General features: G+C 35.2%; 1 protein-coding gene across 7 annotated transcripts in view; it reads right to left on the minus strand.

Annotated features, from left to right (window-relative positions):
- LOC143405150 (glycogen debranching enzyme-like) overlaps window positions 1–24,809 on the minus strand; it is a 45,571-nt gene that overhangs the window by 4,506 nt on the left and 16,256 nt on the right. For 2 of the 7 annotated variants that reach the window (XR_013091979.2, XR_013091978.2), the window contains exons 2-10: window positions 18,241–18,394; window positions 17,899–17,996; window positions 15,723–15,869; window positions 14,604–14,716; window positions 13,694–13,905; window positions 12,464–12,561; window positions 10,655–10,742; window positions 10,424–10,557; window positions 1,343–1,406 (exon numbers count right to left, since the gene is read on the minus strand). Coding sequence is in view for 2 of the 7 variants with exons in the window: in XM_076863508.1 (XP_076719623.1) it covers window positions 10,444–10,557; window positions 10,655–10,742; window positions 12,464–12,561; window positions 13,694–13,905; window positions 14,604–14,716; window positions 15,723–15,869; window positions 17,899–17,906 (780 nt within the window). In the remaining 5 variants the exon portion in view is untranslated. Of the gene's footprint in view, window positions 1–1,342; window positions 1,407–10,419; window positions 10,558–10,654; window positions 10,743–11,894; window positions 12,028–12,463; window positions 12,562–13,693; window positions 13,906–14,603; window positions 14,717–15,722; window positions 15,870–16,052; window positions 17,997–18,240; window positions 20,318–24,809 lie in introns of those variants that run through there. The other 5 variants (XR_013091983.2, XR_013091981.2, XR_013091982.2 and 2 more) reach the window with 5 other exon arrangements.

A 24,809-nucleotide genomic window follows, 5' to 3' on the forward strand; every position in this document is an offset into this window, starting at 1 on the left:
AAAGGTGGAAGGAGGCAGGGGAAAGTGTATACTTTCATGAAAGTTGTTACACTTGAATTTTCAAGGTAGGGTTATGGGAAATAACTAAAAACTTAATAAAAGCAGGCCAGTATGGACAATGTAAGTGTGTTATCAATGTGAGTTATGGGCAATTGAATCTTTGCCATCTGAGATCTTTTGAAACATGAGAAAATTAGTAATCAATGTTTCAATGATGTGCATGGATTTCTGGTGGCAGTGGATGGGGGTGGAAGAGGAAAACAAAGGCCACATGCTGAGGAGAGGCACATTCCCACACCTGTGCTCATTTTTCAGTCATCTGACCAGCAAACAGAACTGTGGAATCTTGGCTGTCCCTGGAGTCACCTGGGAAGTTCTTAGTGCCTGGATCTCACCCCCAGACATCCACATTTATTGGCCTTAGAATGAGTTTAGGAAAGGACATATCTGAAGGCTCACCAAGGGGTTCTCAGTGCAGGTCTGAGACTCCCTGCGGGACAGGATGCTCTCAGGCTGCAGGTGTCTGAGCTCTGATTTAAAGTTAGTTTCAAGCAGGTGAAGAGCACAACCAGATCTGCTTTGTACAAAGAGTACAGGGCAGAGGGTAGAGGACAGATGAGCAAGAGGACAGACTGGCAGTCGCAAGGCAGTTTGATGCCCTTCTTGGTGGCTTTGGAGAAAGGTGAGGCATTTGGAAGCAAATGTGCTGACTGTGATGTGTGGAGACCAAGAGGGGAAGCTGCTCAGTGGTGTCTGGTGGGACCCAGGATTTCAAGCTGGTGATTAGGTAGGTTGTGATAAGTAGTGATGGTGAGCAGACTGGAACCCCTGGTCCTTTGATGTGCCAGCTTTGCAGAGCCTGGGAACCCTTTGCTGCAGAAAAATCTTTGTTAATCATTGGATGGCTTGAGAGAAGGTTAAAATCAATGAGTGATTATGGGCATGGTGACATATTCCTGTAATCCCATCAGCTCAGGAGGTTGAGGCAGAAGGATCCTGAGTTCAAAGCCAACCTCAGCAAAAGTGAGATGCTAAGCAACTCAGTGAGACCCTGTCTCTAAATAAAATACAAAAAAGGACAGGAATGTGGCTCAGTGGTTGAGTGACCCTGATTTCAATCCCTGGTACCCTTACTCCAATTTTTTTTTTTTTTTTACAATAAAAGCAATGGGTGATCTGTGCCTTTCCTCCCAGAGGACTGTTCAGGAAACTTTGCTTCTCATTCTCTGGTTCCTTGTGCCATGTCTGTTGGTGGCACAGCTTTTCTAGAGAGCAGGATTGATGGTTACTATGGAACCCACAGACTTCTCATGAGTTGTTCCATGGGGCCAGTTGCACTCACCTCTGTCTTCAAGTTTCCAAAATGCTGGTATAGTCCCATGAACATCTTCTTGGTTTTATTTTATCTGTTTTTAAACAAAAAGTGAGGATCTATTGAATTTCACCTAAAGTAATTAGCAAATAACATTTTTCCCCTTAGTTCACAGTGTCACAGCAAACCATCTAAAAGGTATTCATGAGCAGAGTAATGTTAATATTAATAAACCTAATGATGATTTAAAAGCAAATTGAAAATTTAATCTTTCATTAATTCATGACATAGTTATAGAAAGCCTAGTTATTATGACTTCAATAAAAGTTCTTTTGGAGATTATCACACTTTATTTGGAAAGAAACAGAAGGGCAAAAGTTTCTAAATCTAACTTGCAGTTCAAATCTTCCAATTCCTCCTCCTTTTCTGGAGGCAGGGTGAGGTTAAAGACTTCCTTTCACTCTTTTCTGCTTTCTTGTTATGGACTTCCCATCTCCTCCTGGCTGATGATTTATTTGAGTTTCTTAGGATGGAGGAGGCATAATCCAGGGGGTGGGAAACAACCTTCAAGAGCTGCAGCTTGACTAGACAGCACTGGACAGGTACCCAGGTGAAGAGCTGCAAGTGCTGGGTCAGGGGGCCCCCCGTAGCCCCAGACACAAATGTTTGCAAATTAAGCTCAGAAATACATCAGGAGTTTTTAAGGGAGTAAAAGCATCTCTGGTTTGTGAGATCACATGAGGAGAAGATGGTTGCCTGGGCCGCTGCTCTGTCAGGTCACTGGCTCTGGAATAGAGCTCAGAACAGAAAAGGTCAGAGCCCAGTCAGAGGTTGTCCTGCCTCTCGCCTCCCTGTAACTGTGCTTTGGCAGCCTGCACCTTCTGATGGACTCAGCGCCAGTATCTGCAGCTGCTCAGTCTGCCAGAAGAGCTGTGTGAAGACAGGCCTGTCAGGAGGTGTCAGGAGTAGTAGGGATGAGAGCCTGGGCCTGGCTCCAGCACAGGAGTGAGTCTGAGCCACACCAGGTTGTAGAGACGGCTGCATGGCAGCCTGGCAAAACTCAACTGTCCTGACCTCTGAAGGTAAGGAGGAGCCCACATTGCTTTTGGGACCATGCTACATACCACTTTTAAATATGTTTATAAGGAACTGGCTTCAGAGTTATCACCAGGCACTGCTCACGGAGTTCGGTGAGAGGCCAGCACATGTTTCCAGAAGGTAAGACAGAGATACCCAATGAGGTCCGACCCCTCACACAGCATCCTCCTCACCCTCTCTCCTGTATAATAAAAGGTGTGAAGGTCATTACACCTCTCAGCACTGGGCTGGGGACACATGGGTGACTGGGTACCCTGCTTCAATTCTGGCTGATGGCGTGACTTTAACAGTGCATGTCTGGAATGTTAGAGCAGCATTTATGATCATTAGAAATAATCAAGTCCAGACCAAGGAAAAAGGTCTAAGAGAATGTTCAATAATTTATAGCTAAATGACTTTGGGACCTCAAGGTAGAATATCCAGGTGGTTCTTAAAGGACTCATAAATACTCAATTTAAAGGGGAAATATTAACATGGAGGTTTATGATCAGAGCATTGAAATTACATTGATCATCTCTACTCTGGCTCTAAAAATAAAAACGGAAGAATATTCCAGCTACCTAAGCAAGAAGGCTGCAAGCCATGTCTTGCAATGTAAAGTAACATCTGCCATTGGCACAGCTCAGGGACCTTGCTCCAGGAGACCTTCCTGGAAACGCCCCCAAGGACTCTCAATCGACCCAGCCTCTAGCCCCAACTCTGCCTGTCAGTGGTGAGTGTGTGCATCATTTGCTGTTATATTCTGTTTCTTTGAGGCAGAGAGGACACATATCAGAGTGAGAGAGGTTGATGGAGACAACTTCTCAGGAAGAGATCTGCCCATGAGCTGGAATGGGACCTTCCAAAGTTCTGGTTGTCCTGGGGCTGGCATGGAGAATGCAAAACAAGAGGTGATCTGAGGGTCTTTGGTGAGGGTTTATAGTACAGAGGGGTGGACCACAATGAGAAGCGGAGAAGTGTGAGGCCTTCCTAGGGAAGCAGAGTGCCCAGGCCTCTCCTTAGATACCTGCAGCTCCTGATAGGGTTAAGGAATACCAAGCTGGTTCTGACACCTCCTAGAATGGAAATGACAGAAAAACTCACAATTCCTGCCCTACCTAGCTTAGGATCTGTTGGAAAAATGCAGTAAGATCAGTTTTTACTGGAAAGAGATGAATTCTAGATAGGGCAGAGGGGTGGGAGGGAAAGGGAAGGGGCAAGGGATTAACAAGGATGGGGAATGTGATGGACATCATTACCCAAAGTACATGTATGAAGACATGAATTGGTGTCAACATGCTTTATATACAACCAGAGATATGAAAAATTATGCTGTATATGTATAATAAGAATTGTAATGCATTCCACTGTCATTTATTTTTTAAAAAGTCAATAAAAATAAATTTTAAAAAATGAGAAGCTAAAAAGGAGATTAATAATAATAAAATAAAATAAATAATTATAATAATTTCCCTGAAAAAAAAAAAAGATCATCCTGGAAACTAAAAAGTGCTGTCCAAATGCAAGCTCCACAAAACACACATGAATGTTGATTAATTATTTCCTGAATGGACAAATCCAACAAATGGGTGACGGTGCAGAGGAGAGAAAAATCACTTCCCAGCAACTAAAAAGAATGAATCACTGCCTCTCCTAAGACATTCACTGGCCATATTTGGTGGCCATTATTTGTCATTGGAACTCAGCTGTGTTACACATATTCTTCTGTACATATGAAATATTCCAAATAGGAAAATAATTTCATTAGATGAATATGAGATATTTTTGATAGGTATTATCAAAGAAGCTAGGTATTATATTTATTTTTTAATAAAGGTATATTGCATGAACATATGCCTTTATTTATTTTTATTTTTATGTAGTGGTTAGGAATGAACCCAGTGCCTCACAAGTGCTAGACAAGCACTCTACCACTGAGCTATGACCCTAGCCTGGTATTATATTCCTTAAAAAAATCTATGAAATAGAAATGTAAAATATAGAAAAATTATTTAAATGTCTCCAAATATTAAAGTTATTTCAGAGCAAAATGCCAAATCTCTGAAATTGGATACTTGGGTAATCTGTTGTTGAACTATATTACCCACGTTCATGATTAGTTATTAGCAGATATGATTAATTAAGATGAGGTTATACTCGGGTAAGGTGGACCCTAATCCAATATTACTGGCATCCTTATACAGGAGAAATTTGGACACCAACATGCACACAAAAGGAATGTTCAGTGATGACTGAAGGTTTGCTGTCACAGCCCTAATACCTTCAGAGAGAGAATGGCCCTGCCCATGCCTTGATTTCAGATTATTGACTGGAGAAATTGAGACAATATCCTGTTGTTTAACAGCTTCTGTGAAGTCACTCAGTTTGTGGTGCTTTGTTATGGCAGCCCTGGCCATAACAAAGTCCTACTGATATTATGGAACAAAATGAGGTTATAAAATTACTAAAATTATAAGATTATAAATCTATGCTGCTCACAATTAAATGTGGACACTAGTACATGGAACATACACACACTAGTATAAAGAAGTCTCCTTTCCTGAAAAATTCATCCCTAAATTCATTAGGCAGGCAGAACAAAGGGGGTATGTACAATAAGAGAGAGGAGGAGAAAAGAAGGAAAGGATAGTGTTATGGTTTAGATTAGGTGTTCTCCAAAAGCTCATGTGAGAAAATGTAAGATTTACAGGTGAAATGGCTGGGTTATGACAGTCTTAACCCAATCAGTGAATTAATCTCCTGACAGGGCTAACTGTTCACTGTAGGCAGGGAGGGAGCACCTGGGGGAGGTGGTTCACTGGGAATATGACTTAGGGATATATATTTTGTCCTTGAGGAGAAGATCTCTTTCTCTGCTTCCTGCTGTGATGTCTTGAACTGTTTTTCTCCACCACACCCTATTGCCCTGATATTCAGCCTCACCTCAAGCCCTAAGGAATGGAGCTGAGCCCCAAGGAATAGAGCCAGCTGTCTATGGACTAAGACCTCTGAAACGGTGAGCCCGCAAATAAACTTTTCCTCCTCTCTGCTGTTCTTGTCAGGTCTTTTTGGTCAGCAGTGAGAAAGCTGACTAAGACAGATTACAAGTACTTCAAAGCAAGATGTCAGCACTCAAGAGGTATAAGGAAGGAGGTGGAGGTCACAACAGGTGTGGGGGTGGTTGAGAGTAATCTGAATTCAAGTGATGTAAGGAAGGCACTTGCATGTAGAGGTTGCCTAGTATGGAGTGCAAGACTATATGGGAAGGGCATTTATGTCTCAGAACATCTGTTCAGGGGATGTCAGAGCCAGAGAAGGCACAGATGGTTTGAAAATATAAATATGGAAAAATATATGTTGGTAACAAATAAAAGAAAGCTGGAGTGCTATATTAATATTAAAGAAAGTAGACCTTGGAGCAGAGAAGTATCAGTGAGAAGGAAGGGATTTCATAAATGTTTATATACTTAAAAATAGTGTTTCAAAACACCTGGAGCAAAAACATATACAAAAGCACACAGAAACAAGAACAGCAGGAGATTGCAATATTCCTTTGTCAGTAAATCAGTAACAAGGAGATGGAAATCCCTTAAGGAATTTGAACATCAACCAACTTGAACCAACTGACATTTATAGAACATGCCACCTAAGGATCACATAATATATATTCTTTTTTTTAAGAGAGAGAAAGAGAGGAAATTTTTTTAATATTTATTTTTTAGTTTTCAGCGGACATAACATCTTTGTTTGTATGTGGTGCTGAGGATCGAACCTGGGCCGCACGAATGCCAGACAAGCATGCTACCGCTTGAGCCACATCCCCAGCCCCAGAATATATATTCTTTGCAACTGAAAACAGATGAATTACCTAGACAGAAAATTCTGAATCATAACTACTAATAAGTTTATAAGGATTTGAGTCACACAGAGTATATTCCTTGACTACAATGGTCACAATTTTAAAAACAATAATAGAAATAGCTCTGGAAAATTCATGAACATTTGAAAACTAATGAATTTCTGAATAACCTATGAGTGAAAGATAAAATCAAAGGAGAAAACAAAGTACTTCAACCAAACTTGGAATAGAACCACCATTGGACCCAGTTATTCCACTCCTCTGTATATACCCAAAGGATCTGAAAAACAGCATACTACAGTTATATAGCCACCCCAATGTTTATAGCAGCTCAATTCACAATAGTGAAGCTATGGAACTAACCAAGATGCTCTTCAACAGATGAACATATAAAGAAAATGTGGTATATATACACATGGAATATTACTCACCATAAAGAAGAATAAAATTATGGCATTTGCCAGGTAAATAAATTGAGCTAGAGACTTATCATGCTAAGTGAAATAAATGAATCCCCCAAAATCAAAGGCCAAATGTTCTCTCTGATAAGCTAACACACAATAAGGGGTGGGGGAATAGAAAGTCATTGGATTAGACAAAGGGGAATCAAGGCAAGGCAAGGAGGGTGGAAATAGGAAAGACAGAAGACATTCCTTTTCTATGTTCATATATGAATACACAACCAGTGTAACTCCATATCATCCACAACTACAAGAATGGGAAGTTATAATCCATGTACGTATAATATGTCAAAATATATTCTACTGCTAAGTAAAACTAAAAACACCAGTAAAAAAATTTAAGAAAAGGAAGTACTTCAACTAAATAAGTATACAACTTATCAGAATTTGTGGAATATGATAAACTGATACGTAAGGGGAAATGTATAGCACTAAACACCTGTATTAGAAAGGTCAAGAGGCAACCAGGGTACACATCTGTTTCCCAAGCTACTTAGGATGCTATGGTAGGAAAATCACAAGTTCAAAGCCTGCCTGGGCAGGGGATGTAGTTCACTGGTAGAGTGTTTGCTAGACATGTGTGTGGCCCTGAGTTCAGAAATCAGTATTGCAAAGCAAAAACATTAATAAGAAATAAGCAAACAAACAAAATCCCTTGGATTTTTAGAGAATGAGCATATTTAGGTGCTGGAAATAAAAGCCAGAGAAAGTAAACAGAGTTAATAGTGCAGTTAAGAGCACAGCCTGGAGGACCTGACTGCCTGGATCTTAGTAAAAGCTAAAGTAGATTACTTGCTGTTTGACTTTATCTAAGTTACTTCACCTTCTTAACTTTGTTTATAAAATAAAGATAATTAATGATAGCTCATATCTGTCTTATTATCTTGTCTATGTAACATATGTTAATATATCAGTCCTTTGCCCATAGCACAAGAGTTAATAACTAGAATGAACAAATGGGACTTACTCAAACTAAAAAGTTTTTTCTCAGCAAGAGAAACAATAAGAGAGGTAAATAGGGAGCCTACATCCTAGGAACAAATTTTTACTCCTCACACTTCAGATAGAGCTCTAATATCCAGAGTATACAAAGAACTCAAAAAACTAAACAATAAGATAACAAATAACCCAATCAACAAATGGACCAAAGACCTGAACAGACACTTCTCAGAGGAGGACATACAATCAATCAACAAGTACATGAAAAAATGCTCACCATCTCTAGCAGTCAGAGAAATGCAAATCAAAGTCACCCTAAGATACCATCTCACTCCAGTAAGATTAGCAGCCATTAAGAAGTCAAACAACAACAAGTGCTGGCGAGGATGTGGGGAAAAGGGTACTCTTGTACATTGCTGGTGGGACTGCAAATTGGTGAGGCCAATTTGGAAAGCAGTATGGAGATTCCTGGAAAAGCTGGGAATGGAACCACATTTGACCCAGCTATTGCCCTTCTTGGACTATTCCCTGAAGACCTTAAAAGAGCGTACTACAGGGATACTGCCACATCCATGTTTATAGCAGCACAATTCACAATAGCTAGACTGTGGAACCAACCCAGATGCCCTTCAATAGATGAATGGATAAAAAATGTGGCATTTATACACAATGGAGATTACCTAGCACTCAAAAATGACAAAATCATGGAATTTGCAGGGAAATGGATGGCATTAGAGCAGATTATGCTAAGTGAAGCTAGCCAATCCCTAAAGAACAAATGCCAAATGTCTTCTTTGATATAATGAGAGCAACTAAGAACAGAGCAGGGAGGAAGAGCAGGAGGAAAAGATTAACATTGAACAGAGACATGAGGTGGGAGGGAAAGGGAGAGAAAAGGGAAATTGCATGGAAATGGAAATAGACCCTCACTGTTATACAAAATTACATATAAGAGGTTGTGAGGGAAAAGGGGAAAAAAAACAAGGGAGAGAATTAAATTACAGCAGATGGAATAGAGAGAGAAGATGGGAGGGGAGGGGAGGGGGATAGTAGAGGATAGGAAAGGTAGCAGAATACAACAGTTACTAATATGGCATTATGTAAAAAAGTGGATGTGTAACCGATGTGATTCTGCAATCTGTATACGGGGTAAAAATGGGAGTTCATAACCCACTTGAATCTAAAGGATGAAATATGATATGTCATGAGCTATGTAATGTTTTGAACAACCAATAAAAAAAAGGGAAAAAAAATATAACACTCCTTGAAACAACCCAACCTTCAAAGATCCCAACTCACTCTATGCAGATGAGAAAACCAAGCTTTAGAGAAGTTAAACAACTTCCTCATGGTCACAAAGTGAGTAAGTGGACAAGTGGATAACAACAATAATATGTGGTGGTGGTGGAGATGATGATGATGGTAATATGAGCAATTTTATATAGTTGTTTGGATTAAATGAGTCATTTTACATACATACATTTAGAATAATGCCTAAAACAGGCTTAATTGATCAATGAATATCATTTGTTGTTATTACCATTAGTTCTACCATGTAAACAAGGGAAACCTAATACTAATGGTACCAGAAGGTTTTTCATGAAAAAAGGAAAGCAATAGCCAGCTCAAAGTAGAGAACTTAAGGGAAGTCATGGGGTCTGGAAACTAGGAGAGATCTTGTTGAGTGGCTTTGCCAGAGTGGTGAGGGCGAAAATCAGATGAAGGTGGTAATGACTAAGTGGGTCAAAATGGAGAGAGAAAAAAGAGGTTACTCCTAAAGGGGACATGGGCTGGTAAGAGAGACAGGACCAGGTTTGAGTTAATAACTATATGAAGGGATTTTGTTTTAGAATGGGCTGACAGATATCTCTGTAGCTTAAGTAGGAAAGATAAAGTGGAATACCAAGAGAAGATAATTAATTACTGGAACAAGGTCTCATAACAGGTCTGAAGTGATGAGATGACAGTTAAAAGTAGAATGAACCCAGGCATGCCAGATAGTCTTACTTTTAACAGATAAAAGGGAACAAAGAGAAAATAAATGCAAAACCCCCCGAAACAGTACAGGGCAACGACAGAGTTGGGTGTTCTGTGAGTATATTTAACCTAATGAAAACCAATTTTCATGCAATATTTGCCATGATAGTTTGAAGTCCCTTATGTTCTTGAAAGAGAGGTGATACAATTTATGCCAATTATGCATAATTAGTCTGAGCAGTAAGATGAAGGCATAATCTAGAATTTGAGAAATTAAGATAGACTTGATGAAATTTGTACCATTTTAGAAAAATATGTAATTCTGACCCTGATAATCTGCTAATAATTAGGAGAGAGGAGGTGAGAAACTGTTTTTGAAATAAGAGTCAAAAGGCCAATTCAAATATTTTAACTATAATGGAACATTTTTGAAAATTGTTATATATATACATATATATATATATATATCTCAACTAGTTCAAAAGGCCTGATCCAAATATTTTTGGTTTTTGTATTTATTCTTTGCTAACCACATTCTAAAAATACGAGCTAAATTCTGAAAATCAAAGACTATTCCATATGTTCAAATCATACAATATCAAATCCTTAGCTTTAAGTAACTTACTACCTAAATCAATGAACGGAAGGTAAAATTTCCATGTTAAAGAAGAAAGGTTTCAAGCTTCATTGGGCTACCAAGAGCACAGAGAAATGAATCCTAAGGAAACCCAACTTACCTAATATCTAATGAACTGAGGACACACCAGTTATAGACACTACATGCCCATGACAACTTACCTCTCAAGATGAACATAATGTCAAGAAAGAACGTTTTTAACCAAAAACATTGTCTTTGCACTACACTCCGGACCCATCAATTTGAAAAAATATAACTTTGCATGAAGAAAATATCCAACAGGCCATAGCCATTCCTGAAAAAAAGATAATTTAAAGTAAAGAAAAAGAACTGTGAATATCTAAAAATATTTGAAAAATAACTGAAAACTCAGAGAAAAATGAAATTCTCACAGGTCCTTGGTGATCATTGAAACCTCTAGCAAGATTGTAGTTGTCATTGTCTAACGAATTGTCATATATTCCACAGTAAACCATATCACTGCAAAATGATTGGAACTTAAGTTAAATAAAAGAAGCTCAGATATCATAGAAAGCATTAAAAACATTTCAATAGCAATGTTAAGAGAAATAATCATGTTATCTTCCAATTCATAGAATAAGCTCAGCATTAAAACATAATTTAACCTTAAATAAGAATATAATGAGTCCAGAGGACTTTAGCAATGTGTTCAGGAATAATTAACAAATACTGACTAATATAAAAATTATTAAATATTCAGGTATCTTGCCTTCCAGGAGTTAACTTGACACTAACCATTGGTTTAAAGTCAAGTATTTCAAAAGGTCTCTAATATATGAATAATAATTGAAATGGTCATATAATAAATTAAATTATTAAATATTATAGATAAGGTTTTACAGGTTATAGATTATAAAGGTTGTTTTTGAAACTTCTCCATGAAGTTATTTTAAAATTATATGTGGCATATCATCAGACTACAAATAGCAATTCAACATACATTCTGATAGTATGTAAAATTTATAACATATTTATGCAGCAAACAATATTACAAAAATTATTGTAACAGATAATACAAGGGCAATGTATACTTGATTTAATTTAAATACAAAGTTTTTTTTAAGTAAGATAGATGTGGCCACAAAAATAAACTTTGTGTTTCAGTTTTGATCAGTGCTTCTTAACGACTCTGAAAATGTGAGTATCTCAGAATGTAGTTAAAACATACAAAATTTTGCATCTCATGATGGAAATGAATACATAGTAAAGTAGGAAAATTCTACAAAGGTAAGATTCTGTCATCAATTCATACAGAAAGCAAGTTGATAACAAGTATCAAGTTTTAAAGAAAAATCATAAAGGAAAAACAGAAGGGTTATTTGAAACTCAAGAAAAAAAACAAAGTTGGAAAGGACAGGAAATACATGATGGCATAAACCCACAAGTGTAAAATAAAAATTAAATCATTTATGGATATAAGTAAAAAGAGTAGTATAATTACAAAGAAAGGATGGATAAGACTAATATTGAGAACAGAATTAAATCCTCACCTGTCATCACTATATGTGAATAATACCTAATACTTAAAATATCATAAAACAGCAGCATATACTTTCTTTTAGAAATGTAGAAACAGCTATTAGTAGAAACAATATAGAAAATAATGACCACCTTTGAGGAGTAGAATTGAGGTGAAGAAAGGAAGCAAGGGAATGAATTTTTTTTCTTTTTGTGGTGCTGGGGATTGACCCCATGTAATGTTTTCCATAAATTCTCTTAGGTATATGCCCATATGGTCCAAATTCTACAAAAAAAGGCACAGATAGATCAGATGATAATGATGCTTCCTTCTAGATAAAGGGGTTTAAATTAATTTTGTGTTTTTCTTTATATATATATATATATATATATATATATATATATATATATATATATATATATCTGTAACTTCTAATGTTTATAATAATCATTTACCACCTTTATGATCAGAAAAATGCACATCCGAAAATATTCATGACATTAGTTTTATAAACTAAAACTCTAATTGATTATTGAATACAGAATAAGACAGAGGCATTCTGAGTACTGATGCTTAATGAAAGTACAGATGACACTTTTAAAAACTCAATCTGAATGAAATTTTGGAAATGTTATCGATAAGAAAAATTAATAGCTGGTGTTAATATATTTGGATTAAATATAATCCTAACAACATTCTTAATACTTAGATTCCAACTTACTCTGGATCTAAAGTTTTCATGCCAAGGGGACCAAGTAATTTTTTTTCTGCAATCTCCAATGCTCTCCATGCTTTTTCTGTAGTAAACAGCTCAGGGGCCTAATGAATGTCAAAAACAAATATACAACTTTTTCACATCACAGAAGAATTACTTTCCACCTACATATACAAATCATCATCTTGAAAAAGAATGAATATATTTAAAAATACAGTGTGGGCAGAATTTAAGAGTAGATGCCTAACCAGATTTAATTCCATGAGGCTAACTTGGAAGCACTGTTCTAGGCCTTAGAAGTTAGGAAAATGTGTGGATATTCTTCAAAAACAGGAAGTTATCATAGTTATTAGGAATATAGAACTCACTTCAACTCATGTAATTTATTCTTTATAATATTTACAAGAGTTTCCTTTAAGGTATATCTGAACCCACTTTCTGCTTCTAGGATCATAATAAAATGTAGAACAGTGTAAAGTTACTTGTAATACAGAGAAGAAGGAGAAGAGGATCTGCATTAATTTTGGTGGTTGGCCTACAGTTAATGATTAATAAAATCAAATGCACATTGAACCAAAGCTGTCCTGTGTGCCTGTGTGTTTTTCATTCTACTGTAATTTATAATACCATGTTTAGTTATGTTTTTGACAAAATGGAAACAGCTAGGCAGGCATGGACAAACACAAACCTCTATTTTATTGCCCTCATAGTTATGGCAGAATTTAAAAAGGAGAGACTCTAGAATCCTTGGCTATACATAATTTATTAATTATCAATAAAAGAGCGTGTGAATTTAAGCTATTCCTGGTAATTCACTACTCCAGAACTTCCCATCTAGCATGCTGAGGCACTGGTTGTGACACAGATGATTGGAAATACAGACATCTTTAGCTTTCAGGACAATTGGGTGGGTCAGGGGCTCATGAAAGCAGCTGGATTTGGCATAAACAGCAAAATTCAAGCACAGTGTCTTGCACAAATATCATTTTCTAAGTGTATTCAGGATGTGAAAGATACATCAGGAAAACACTTCATTGATCATCTTCCATTGTTTTCTATTTTTTGATACTGACTGGTAAATGTTAAAGGTGATAAGCAGACCTTTTTAATTATAAAAGACTATATAAAACTAGTTAGTAAGCAATATCCTTTTCTGCAGTTCAATGAAAACAGTAAAAAATAAGAAAATTAAGTAAATTCTGTTACAATTTGGACAGTTACAAACACTTCACTTACCACCACCATTGCTATGGTAAAATTAGGCCTGAGCTGGTAGTCACACCAAGGACTTGAAGCTCCATAACTGTCTTTGTATATGCCACATTTGTGAACTAGATTTGGATGCTTCTCATTAGAATCAGAAGGATCTTCTGAAACATGAAACAGTTTTTCAAAGTTGTCTTGTATTTTTCTGTTCCATTCTTCATATGAGACTGTTACAACTTTCCCTGGAAAATGATGAAAAGACATGGCAGTTTCAGACATTTAAAGCAATTCAAACCTCTAATAAGAGCCAAAAAGTCATATTTAGTACACTTATTACTTTTTATCTACTAGGGTAAAATAAATTGGCCACTTTTTGAAAATGTAGCTAGCCAAAATTGAAATGTGATATAAAACATTTACTGTATTTCAAAAACTCAGTACTTCCCAAAATATAAAATAGTTCAGGAATAATTTTATATTGACTACATATTGAATCATATTTCACACACATTATATTAAATGAAACATAATTAACTTCATCCGTTTCTTTTTACTTTTAACAAATGAATTAGAAAATTTTAAATTATTTATGTGGCTCAAATAATATTTCAATTGGACAGAATTTTCTCAAAAAAGATGTAAAGATTTCAAAATTGTTCATGAAAATAGAACCTGTTCACAGTCACACTAAGATCAAAGAAAAGCACAATAAGGCAGTAATATGTTGTTGTTGTTTTTTTTTAACCTCAGTTTAAACTGCTATCAAAAATATGGTTAGTAACTAGATTTGCTACAATTTCCATAGAGTAGATTAATGATTTTTCTTTCTTCTTGAAATTTATGGTTTTCTAATATTAGCTAACTGCATCAAATGATGAGTACATAGTTGAAAATACAGACAGTATTAGAAGTTTCTTTGTAAATAAAAGGAACAGCTTACCATGTCTTTTTACTCTAACTTCATGATAAGGAAAAATATTTTTTTTGGATAATTCCAGCAACCAACGAATGGCAGATTTACACAAGCCCACAATTTCCACAGCAGACCCATCTCTAAAATTAAAAATAAATTTCATTCTCTAAGAAGGATTCATTTAGGCTCTATTTTAAGAAGGTATTCAATAAACAATTCTGATAAATAGTATAACCATTTTATTATAAAAGCAACTATCTACTAAGAAATCCTAACTTAATTAGGAATGTATAATTTTGCTGGGAACTGAAACCAGGCCTCACCCAAGTTAGAGAAGTGTTCTACCAGGGAGCTACACCCCTCAGTCTAGTAGCAACTATTTAAAAATTATTTTTTAGATAATTCTGACTGAAGATAAAATTTGAAGAAAAGAGCTTCTCAGTTTAATATAGTACAAGAAGCTATTTGTTGATAGCTTCTGAAATAAGAAAAAGAAAAATGAAAAATTCTGGGACAAAAGTTTAAAGAATTATGAAGAAAAAAGATTTCCTTTTATGAAGTGAAAAGGCTTCATAAAAGACAGAACAACTGATGGTTGCTCATATTTACAAAAGATATGCACAATGAAATATTAACCATTGGGATAATAGATCATAAGACTTGATTTTGAAGTACTTGCAGAGGTTGAAACCATGATAATTTCTAAAAAAAAAGAACAGACAGCTTTGCTATATAACATATATCAAAAGGAACATATCTGCATGACAAGGAGAAAGAAAGGATGAGTCAGAAAATAGAAGAGAGGAAGAGAGGCAGATTTTTATTGATTTACTATGTAGAATACATCATTAATAGAGTAAAAGATTCTACAAGTATGTGTTTTTAAAAACTAAAATGGTAAATTAAAAGGGCATAATTAGGGGCTGGGGTTGTGACTCAAGTGGTAGAGTGCTCACCTAGCATGCCTGAGGCACTGGGTTCAATCCTCTGCATGACATAAAAATTAAAAAAAGGTATTGTGTCCACCTACAACTAATATATATATATATATATATATATATATATATATATATATATATATATATATATTAAAAAATTTTTTAAAAAAAGGGCATAATTACAAAAGCACTTCAAAATAAACACTACCTTGGAGTGGCTGGTATTCCTCTGTTTCTTCTAGCTCTGTCACTTTCTCCCATTTTATCCATCCATGTGCCACAATTTAAGCGATTTCCTCCATAAATAAATCCTGTTTTGTCATCAACCCCTGCAGTTATATTAAAACCTAAAAAACTCAAAACATGTATAAAACAAATGTTCTATAACCGGTACATATTATATATAGCAAATGAAAATTAATATTTTATTTAAAATATTTATACAATTTATAGGAATATAATAAACCAGGACAACTATTCTGAAGATCAACTTGGTAATATCTTAAAAATTAGAGACATAAAATTGAACAGTACTTACATTTCTTTCTAAATATACTCTAGGGAAATTCTTACTTCTGTGTACATGGAGATGCTTATAAGAATATTCATCATTACTTTGCTTTTATCAGTAAAAAAATAAACCACTCAGTAGAGGAATAATTAAATGCTGTTCATATATGGGGAAACACCTATATCATATAAAATTAAAAAAGTAGATTTATGTGAACAAAGATACCCAAGACAAAATGATTGAGTAAACAAGTTATAAAAGGAGATGTATAATAAAAACTTTTTCTGTAAAAGCTTAAAACATAGATAATAATAATGTATACAGCTATGCATGTCTATCTGGTCTATATGAAACTCATGAAATTATACACGTGTTTGTGTATAATTTTAAAATACATCAAATATTTATACAGTGTATATGTTATAGTACACTGAATATATACAACACAACATAGATCACATGTAATTTGTATATACTCGAATACACACAAAAGTCTAAAGCATTAAAAATATACATGGAAATAGTGAACCCTGATTATAAGATAGTCATTAATTCTAGAGAGGAAAGGAAGAAAAGGAGAGGTGAAGCTTTGGATATACCTGATATGGTTTATTTCTTTTCAAACAAAAACAGAAAGATCTGAAGAAAATATAACCAAATGTTAATATCTGCTTAATTTGAGTACTAAGTTTGAGGTAGAATTTATACCACTATCTGTAAGTTGAAATGAAAAACAAAATTAATTCAAAGATATCACAAAATATGTTCTTTAAATATAAAATCTATTTCTATTGATTTACTGAAGGATAAAAGAACTATAAGTGATTGTTAGCCGCTAATTTGGGTTAGCAGAGTTAGTATTTGGATGTCACTGCTAGAAATAATAAATTAATGATTTTAAATTAATATATAAAATGTAACTTTGAACATACAATATTTGCCAATGAGTGTAGTGAGTTACCTAGAAACTCAAAGGTTCATTACGTTATGTTAAAAATGGTGCCATTATATTAATATTAATATATTAATATATTTTAAATGCAATATTATATTTTAAAATCATAAATTATAAAACCATAATCATATTGTAAAATCAAAAGACATATATTTCATTCTAATATTTTATACAGTAATATTTTTATAAATGACTTATATCCAAATATTTTTTATTTACTAGATTTCACATTTGTGTGTCATAAGTATAATTTTGTAATTTTTTCATTCTGGTCAATGTAAATATTTTCTGTTAATTGTAAAGGCTGTTTCTTCCTTTTATATAATTATAAATGATGGTATGATCAATATCATCATATGACTTTTTTGTGTGTTTTGGATTATTTCATAGGCTAGATACCTAGGAGCAGATTAAATTAATAAAAACATAAATATTTTATATCTCTTTTTTATTTATATATGACAGTGGAATGCATTACAATTCTTATTACATATATACAGCACAATTTTTCATATCTCTGGTTGTATACACACACCTCTCCTATCATCTCTGAGCTAGGAATTTAGGTTAACCCAGACCAAGGGCCTTCGAAGCCCTAAGTAAGTGTCCAACACTTAATTCCTGAGTTAAGGACTGCAAGACTCTACCCTACATCAACTGAATGCAAATCAATTAATTAAGCTAAGACCTTTCCATCTAGACTAATGGGATTTAAACCCATAAAACTTCAGTTAACAGCTAAATGCCTACTTCAACTGGCGTCAATCTACTTCTCCTGTGGTAAGTAAAAAGGCCAGAGAAGCCCTGGCAGAGTTGAAGCTGCTCCTTTGAATTTGCAATTCAATGTGATTATTCACCTCTGGTCTTGGTAAAAAGAGGGCTCAACCTCTGTCTTTAGATTTATAGCCTAATACTTACTGGGCCATTTTACCATCTACCTATGTTCATCAACCGTTGATTCTTCTCAACTAATCACAAAGATATCGGAACACTTGACCTCCTATTTGGCACTTGAGCTGCAATAGAAGGAACAGCACTTAGTCTATTAATTTGGGCTGAATTAGGTCAACCTGGAGCCCTATTAGGCGATGATCAGATCTATAATGTTATCGTAACTACACACGCATTTGTTATACTTTTCTTTATAGTTATGGCAATTATGATTGATGGATTTGGGAACTGATTAGTACCCCTTATAATTGAAGCCCCTGATATACCATTTCCCCATATAAATAACATGAGTTTCTGGCTCCTTCCCACCTCCTTCCTCCTCTTGCTTGCTTCTTCTATAGTTGAAGCAGGTGCGGGAACAGGTTGAACAGTATATCCCCCACTAGCTGGAAATCTTGCCCATGCAGGAGCCTCAGTAGAATTAACCATCTTCTCACTTCACTTAGCAGGAGTATCATCAATTCTAGGAGTGATTAATTTTATTACTACAATTATTAACATAAAACCCACTGCTATATTCCAATACCAAACCCCTCTGTTCATTTGATCCATACTTATCACAGCAGTATTACTTATTTTATCTCTTCCAGTCTTTGCAGCAGGGATTACAATACTTCTAACAGATAGAAATCTAAATACTATATTCTTTGACCCCGTGGGAGGTGGAGATCCTATTCTCTATCAACAATTATTCTGATTCTTTGGGCACCCTGAGATCTATATTCTTATTCTACCAGGGTTTGGTATTATCTCCCATATTGTAACATATGCTCAGGTAAAAGGAACCATTTGGTTATATAGGAATAGTATGAGCTATAATATCTATTGGTTTTCTCCGATTCATTGTATGAGTGCATTTAACATGTTCACTATTGGGATAGATGTCGATGATACCCGAGCTTACTTCAAATCTGCAACTATAATTATTGCTATTCCAAGAGGGGTAAAGTTTTCAATTAACTAAGCAACCTTACACGGAGGTAATATTAAATGGTCACCAGCAATACAATGAGCCCTCATCTTCATTTTCTTATTCACCATTGGAGGTTAGCAGATTCCTGCTAACAGGAATCATTCTGCCTAACTCTTCATTAGATATTGTCTTACATGATACATATTATGTTGTAGCCCACTTTCACTATGTCATATCTATACGAGCCATATTTGCCATCATAGGAGGGTTCGTTCACTGATTTCCCCTTTTTTCTGGTATATGCTAAATAATATGTGAGCTAAAATCTACTTTACTGTAATGTTTGTAGGGGTAAATTTAACTTTCTTCCCTCACACTTCTTGGGATTATCAGGAATACCATGTTGATACTCCCACTACCCAGATGCATACACGGCATGAAACACTGTATCTTTGATGGGCTCATTTATTTCCCTCACAGCTATCAAATTATAATTTTTATAATCTGAGAGGCATTTGCATCAAAATGAGAAGTTCTTACCATAGAGTTAACACCCAATAACTTAGAATGACTACCCGGGTGCCCTCCACCTTATCACACATTTGAAGAACTGACTTTTATTAAATCCTGGACCAAGAAATGGAAGAATTGAACTTCCTAAAACTAGTTTCAAGCCAGCCCCATAACCATTATGACTTTCTTCATGAGATATTAGTAAAATAATTACATAACTTTGTAAAAGTTAACTTATAGGTTAAACTCCTTTATATCTCTATGGCATACTCCCTTGAATTAGGATTTCAAGATGCCACATCACCTATTATAAAGGAGCTCCTACACTTCCATGACCACACTCTTATTATTGTGTTCTTAATTAGCTCTCTTGTCCTCTACGTAATCTCATTGATATTAACTACAAAACTAACCTCATACAAGTACCATAGACGCCCAAGAAATAGAAACTATCTGAACTATTCTTCCTGCTATTATTCTCATCTTAATTGCCCTTCCCTCACTCTGTATTCTATACATAATAGACAAAATTAATGACCCATCTCTAATGGTAAAAACTATAGGCCATCAGTGATATTGAAGTTATGAATATACAGACTATGAAGATCTTAGTTTTGACTCCTATATGATTCCAACCTCAGATCTGGCCCCAGGAAATCCTCGATTTCTGGAAGTAGATAACTGAGTAGTACTTCCAATAGAGTTACCTGTGCAAATACTAATTTCATTTGAAGACATGCTCCACTCCTGAGTGGTCCCATCCCTTGGCTTAAAAATGGATGCAATTCCAGGTTGACTTAATCAGGCTACCTTAACATCAACATGGCTGGGGCTTTACTATGGGCAGTGTTCTGAAATCTGTAGCTTTATGCTAATCATCCTTGATCTGGTCCCATTAAAACATTTTGAAAATTGATCCTCACCAATGTTATAAATTCATTATGAAGCTACAGCAGCATCAACCTTTTAAGTTGAAAATTAGGAGCCAAAATCTCCTCATAATGAGATGCCCCAATTAGACACATCAACATGATTTGTTACAATTTTATCAATGATTCTAGCCCTATTTTTCATATTTCAACTTAAAATTTTAAACCATCTGTACCTGTCTAACCATTCCCCAAAAGACATTAGATTAACTGAACACAAAACCGTATGAGAAGAAAGATGAATGAAAATTTACTTGCCTTTTTCATTATCCCTACAATAATAGGACTACCTATTGTTATCTTTATTATTAATGTTCCCCAACATCCTCTTTCCCTCACCCAAACAACTTATCAACAACCACCTAGTATCATTCCAACAGTGATTAATTCAACTTGTACTAAAACAAATAATGGCCATACATAACCCAAAATGATCAACCTGATCCCTAATACTAATTTCACTGATTATATTCATGGGCTCTGCAAATCTACTAGGTCTACTCTCTCACTCTTTTATACCAACAACCTAGCTGTCAATGAACTTAGGAATGGCTATTCCCCTATGAGCAGGTGCAGTAATTACTGGTTTCCACCACAAGACTAAAGCATCCCTCACCCATCTTCTTTCACAAGGAACCCCTCTCCCTCTTATCCCAATATTAATTATTATTGAAACAATTAGCCTTTTTATTCAATCCATAGCGCTAGCCAAATGACTAACAGCTAATATTACAGCTGGCCACTTTATTATACACTTAATCAGAGGATCCACCCTAGTATTAACATCGATTAGCCCTCCCACAGCTATCCTAACTTTTATTATTCTAGTATATTAACAATACTTGAATTTTCTGTAGCAGTAATTCAAGCCTATGTCTATACCCTCCTAGTAAGTTTATATTTACATGATAATACTTAATGACCCACCAAACCTATGCCTATCATATAGTTAATCCTAGCCCCTGACCTTTAACAGGAGCCCTTTCTCGCCTACTCTTAACATCCAGCCTAGTAAGATGATTCCACTTTAATTCCTCTTTTCTCCTCATGTTAGGCCTAATAGCCATCATCCTTACAATATACTAATGATAATGAGATATTGTACATGAAGGTACATTCCAAGGGCACTATACAACAATTGTTCAAAAAGATTTATGATATGGGATAGTCCTATTCATCATTTCAGAAGTATTCTTCTTCGCTGGATTTTTCTGAGCATTTTATCCTCCAGCCTAGCTCCCACTCCAGAATTAGGCAGCTGATGACCTCCAATGGGAATTAACCTACTTAATCCCCTAGAAGTTCCACTACTCAACACCTCTGTGTTTTTAGCTTTAGGGGTCTCAATTACCTGGGCCCATCACAGTCTAACTGAAGGAGACTGAAAGCACATAGTTCAAGCATTATCCATCATGATTGCACTAGGATTATATTTAACCTTACTTCAAGCCTCAGAATACTTAGAAACATCTTTCACAATCTCAGACAGTGTATATGGTTCAACATTTTTTATGGCTACAGGCTTTCATGGTCTCCACCTTATTATTGGGTCAACCTTGCTCTTAGTATGCCTTATCCGTCAATTAAATTTCCACTTTACATCTAATCACCATTTGGGATTTGAAGCAGCCTCATGATACTGACATTTTGTAGATGTTGTATGACTATTCCTTTATGTATCTATTTATTGATGAGGCTCATACTCCATTAGTATTATTCAGTAGAGTTGACTTCCAATTAATAAGTCTTGGTAAAACCCAGGAGAGAGTAATAAACCTTATAATCTCCCTACTTATCAATTCTTCTATTGCACTATTACTAATCTCAGTGGCATTTTGATTACCCCAGCTAAATGTATACACCAAAAAAGCAAGTCCCTATGAATGTGTTTTGATCCCATAGGATCTACCCACCTACCATTCTCGATAAAATTTTTCCTTGTTGCAATTACATTCCTTTTATTTGACTTAGAAATTTCTCTACATTTCCCCCTTCCCTGAGCCTCTCAAACAATCTCAATCTTATACTAACTATAACTTTTTTCTAGTTCTAATTCTCATCCTTTGGTTAGCCTATGAATGAGTTCAAAAAGGCTTAGAATGAATTGAATATGATAATTAGTTTTAGATAAAACAAGTGATTTTGACTCACTAGACTATGTGTTACCATAATTATCAAAATGCCTATTATCATACTTAACATCCTCCTAAATTATACTACATCTTTACTTGTCTCATTTAATATCATCATTCCTAGAAGGCATAATATTATCTATATTTGTCTTATGCTCCCTCCTAATTCTAAACTTTCACTTTTCCTTATCATTTATAATCCCTCTTGTCTTACTAGTATTTGCAGCCTGTGAAGCATCCTTAGGGCTAGCTCTCCTTGTAATAGTATCTAACACATATGGACTAGACTATGTTCAGAACCTAAATATCCTTCAATGGTAAAAATTATTATACCTACAATTCTACTCTCCCCCCTTATATGATTCTCAAAACCCTTAATAATTTGAATCAATCCCTCGATCCATAGTCTGTTAATCAGCTTAATTGTGCTCCTTACATTAAATCAAACAGCAAACACAGATCTAATTTTCTCACTAACTTTCTTCTCAGATCCCCTATCTTCCCCTTTACTGATTTAACACCATGACTCCTTCCCCTTATAATTATAGCAAGCCAAAACCACTTCACCGAGACCACTGATCCTAAAAAAACTTTATATTCTTATACTAATTTCCTTTCAATCATTTTTTAAAGAGAGAGAGAGATGAGAGAGAGAGAGAGAGAGAGAGAGAGAGATTTTAAATATTTATTTTTTTAGTTTTTGGCAGACACAACATCTTTATTTGTACGTGGTGTGAGGATGAACCCAGCACTGCACGCGCATGCCAGGCGAGCAAGCTACCGCTTGAGCCACATCTCCAGCCCAATCATTTTTAATTATAACTTTTTCAGCCACCAAACTAATCATATTGTATATTCTATTCAAAGCCACCCTAATCCCCACACTAATTATTATTACTCGATGAGGAAAGCAAAGTGAGCGTCCAAATGCAGTACTGTACTTCCTATTTTATGCTCTGGTAGACTCCCTTCCCCTTCTAGTAGCATTAGTCTGTTCAAAAATCCACCGGGTCCGTAAACTTTATTATCTGTATAAACCAGTCATCTGTACTCTCTTCTTCCTGAACTAGTGATATCTTGTGACTAGCATGTGTTATAGCCTTTATTGTAAAAATACCTTTATATGGTCTCCACCTTTGACTCCCCAAAGCCCATATTGAAGCCTCTGTTGCTGGCTCCATGATCCTGGCAGCTATTCTACTCAAACTTGGCAGATACGGAATAATCCAAATTTCAGGTCTACTCCACCCTATTGCAAGTAATATGGCATATCCCTTTATTATGTTATCTCTATGGGATATAATTATAACAAGCTCAATCTGCTTACAACAAAAAGACCTAAAATCCTCATTGCCTACTCATCAGTAAGTCATATAGCATTAGTTATTGTAGCAATTGTAATTCAAACACCCTGAAGTTTTACAGGAACCACAGCACTAATAATTGACCATGGATTAACATCCTCCATACTATTTTGTCTCGCAAACAGTAATTATGACCAAATTCATAGCTGAACTATAATGCTAGCCCAAGGCTTACAATCCATTCTTCCCCTTATGGCAACATGATGAGTTCTGGCTAGTCTAACTAATCTAGCTCTTCCCCCCACAATTAACTTGATTGGAGAACTATTCATTATCACATCATCATTCACCTGATCAAATATTATGATTACTTTAACTGGCCTTAATATATTAATCACTTCCCTTTACTCACTATATATATATATATATATATATATATATATATATATATATATATATATATATATATATAATTAATTAAACATAACACAATGGGGAAAATTTACATACCACACATCTAACATTAATCCTTCTTTCACATGAGAAAACACACTCATGTTACTTCACCTCTTCCCACTTATTATTCTATCATCAAATCCTACTATCATCCTGGGACACTTATACTGTAAATATAGTTTAAATAAAACTTTAGCTTGTGAATCTAACAATAGAGAATCATAATCCCTTATTTACTAAGAAAGTATGCAAGAACTGCTAATTCATGCTCTCCGTGATTACACCCATGACTTTCTTAACTTTTATAAGATAGAAGTAATCCGTTGGTCTTAGGAGCAAAAATTTGCTCCAAATAAAAATAATTAATATATTTTCTTCACTCATCCTTATGTCACTTGTTACACTAACTTTCCCCATTCTCTTTACCATAACCAACTCCTATAAAAACAGCAACTACCCACACTATGTAAAAACATCTATTATCTGTGCATATTCATTTTGTATAATCCCAACACTAATATTTATCAATTCAAATTATGATCTTGTTATTTCAAACTGACACTGAATGACAATTCAAACTTTTACTCTCTCCATAAGCTTCAAATTAGATTACTTCTCTATGCTATTCATG

The sequence above is a fragment of the Callospermophilus lateralis genome, chromosome 7, assembly GCF_048772815.1.
Source record: "Callospermophilus lateralis isolate mCalLat2 chromosome 7, mCalLat2.hap1, whole genome shotgun sequence".
NCBI classification, from domain to species: Eukaryota; Metazoa; Chordata; class Mammalia; order Rodentia; family Sciuridae; genus Callospermophilus; species Callospermophilus lateralis.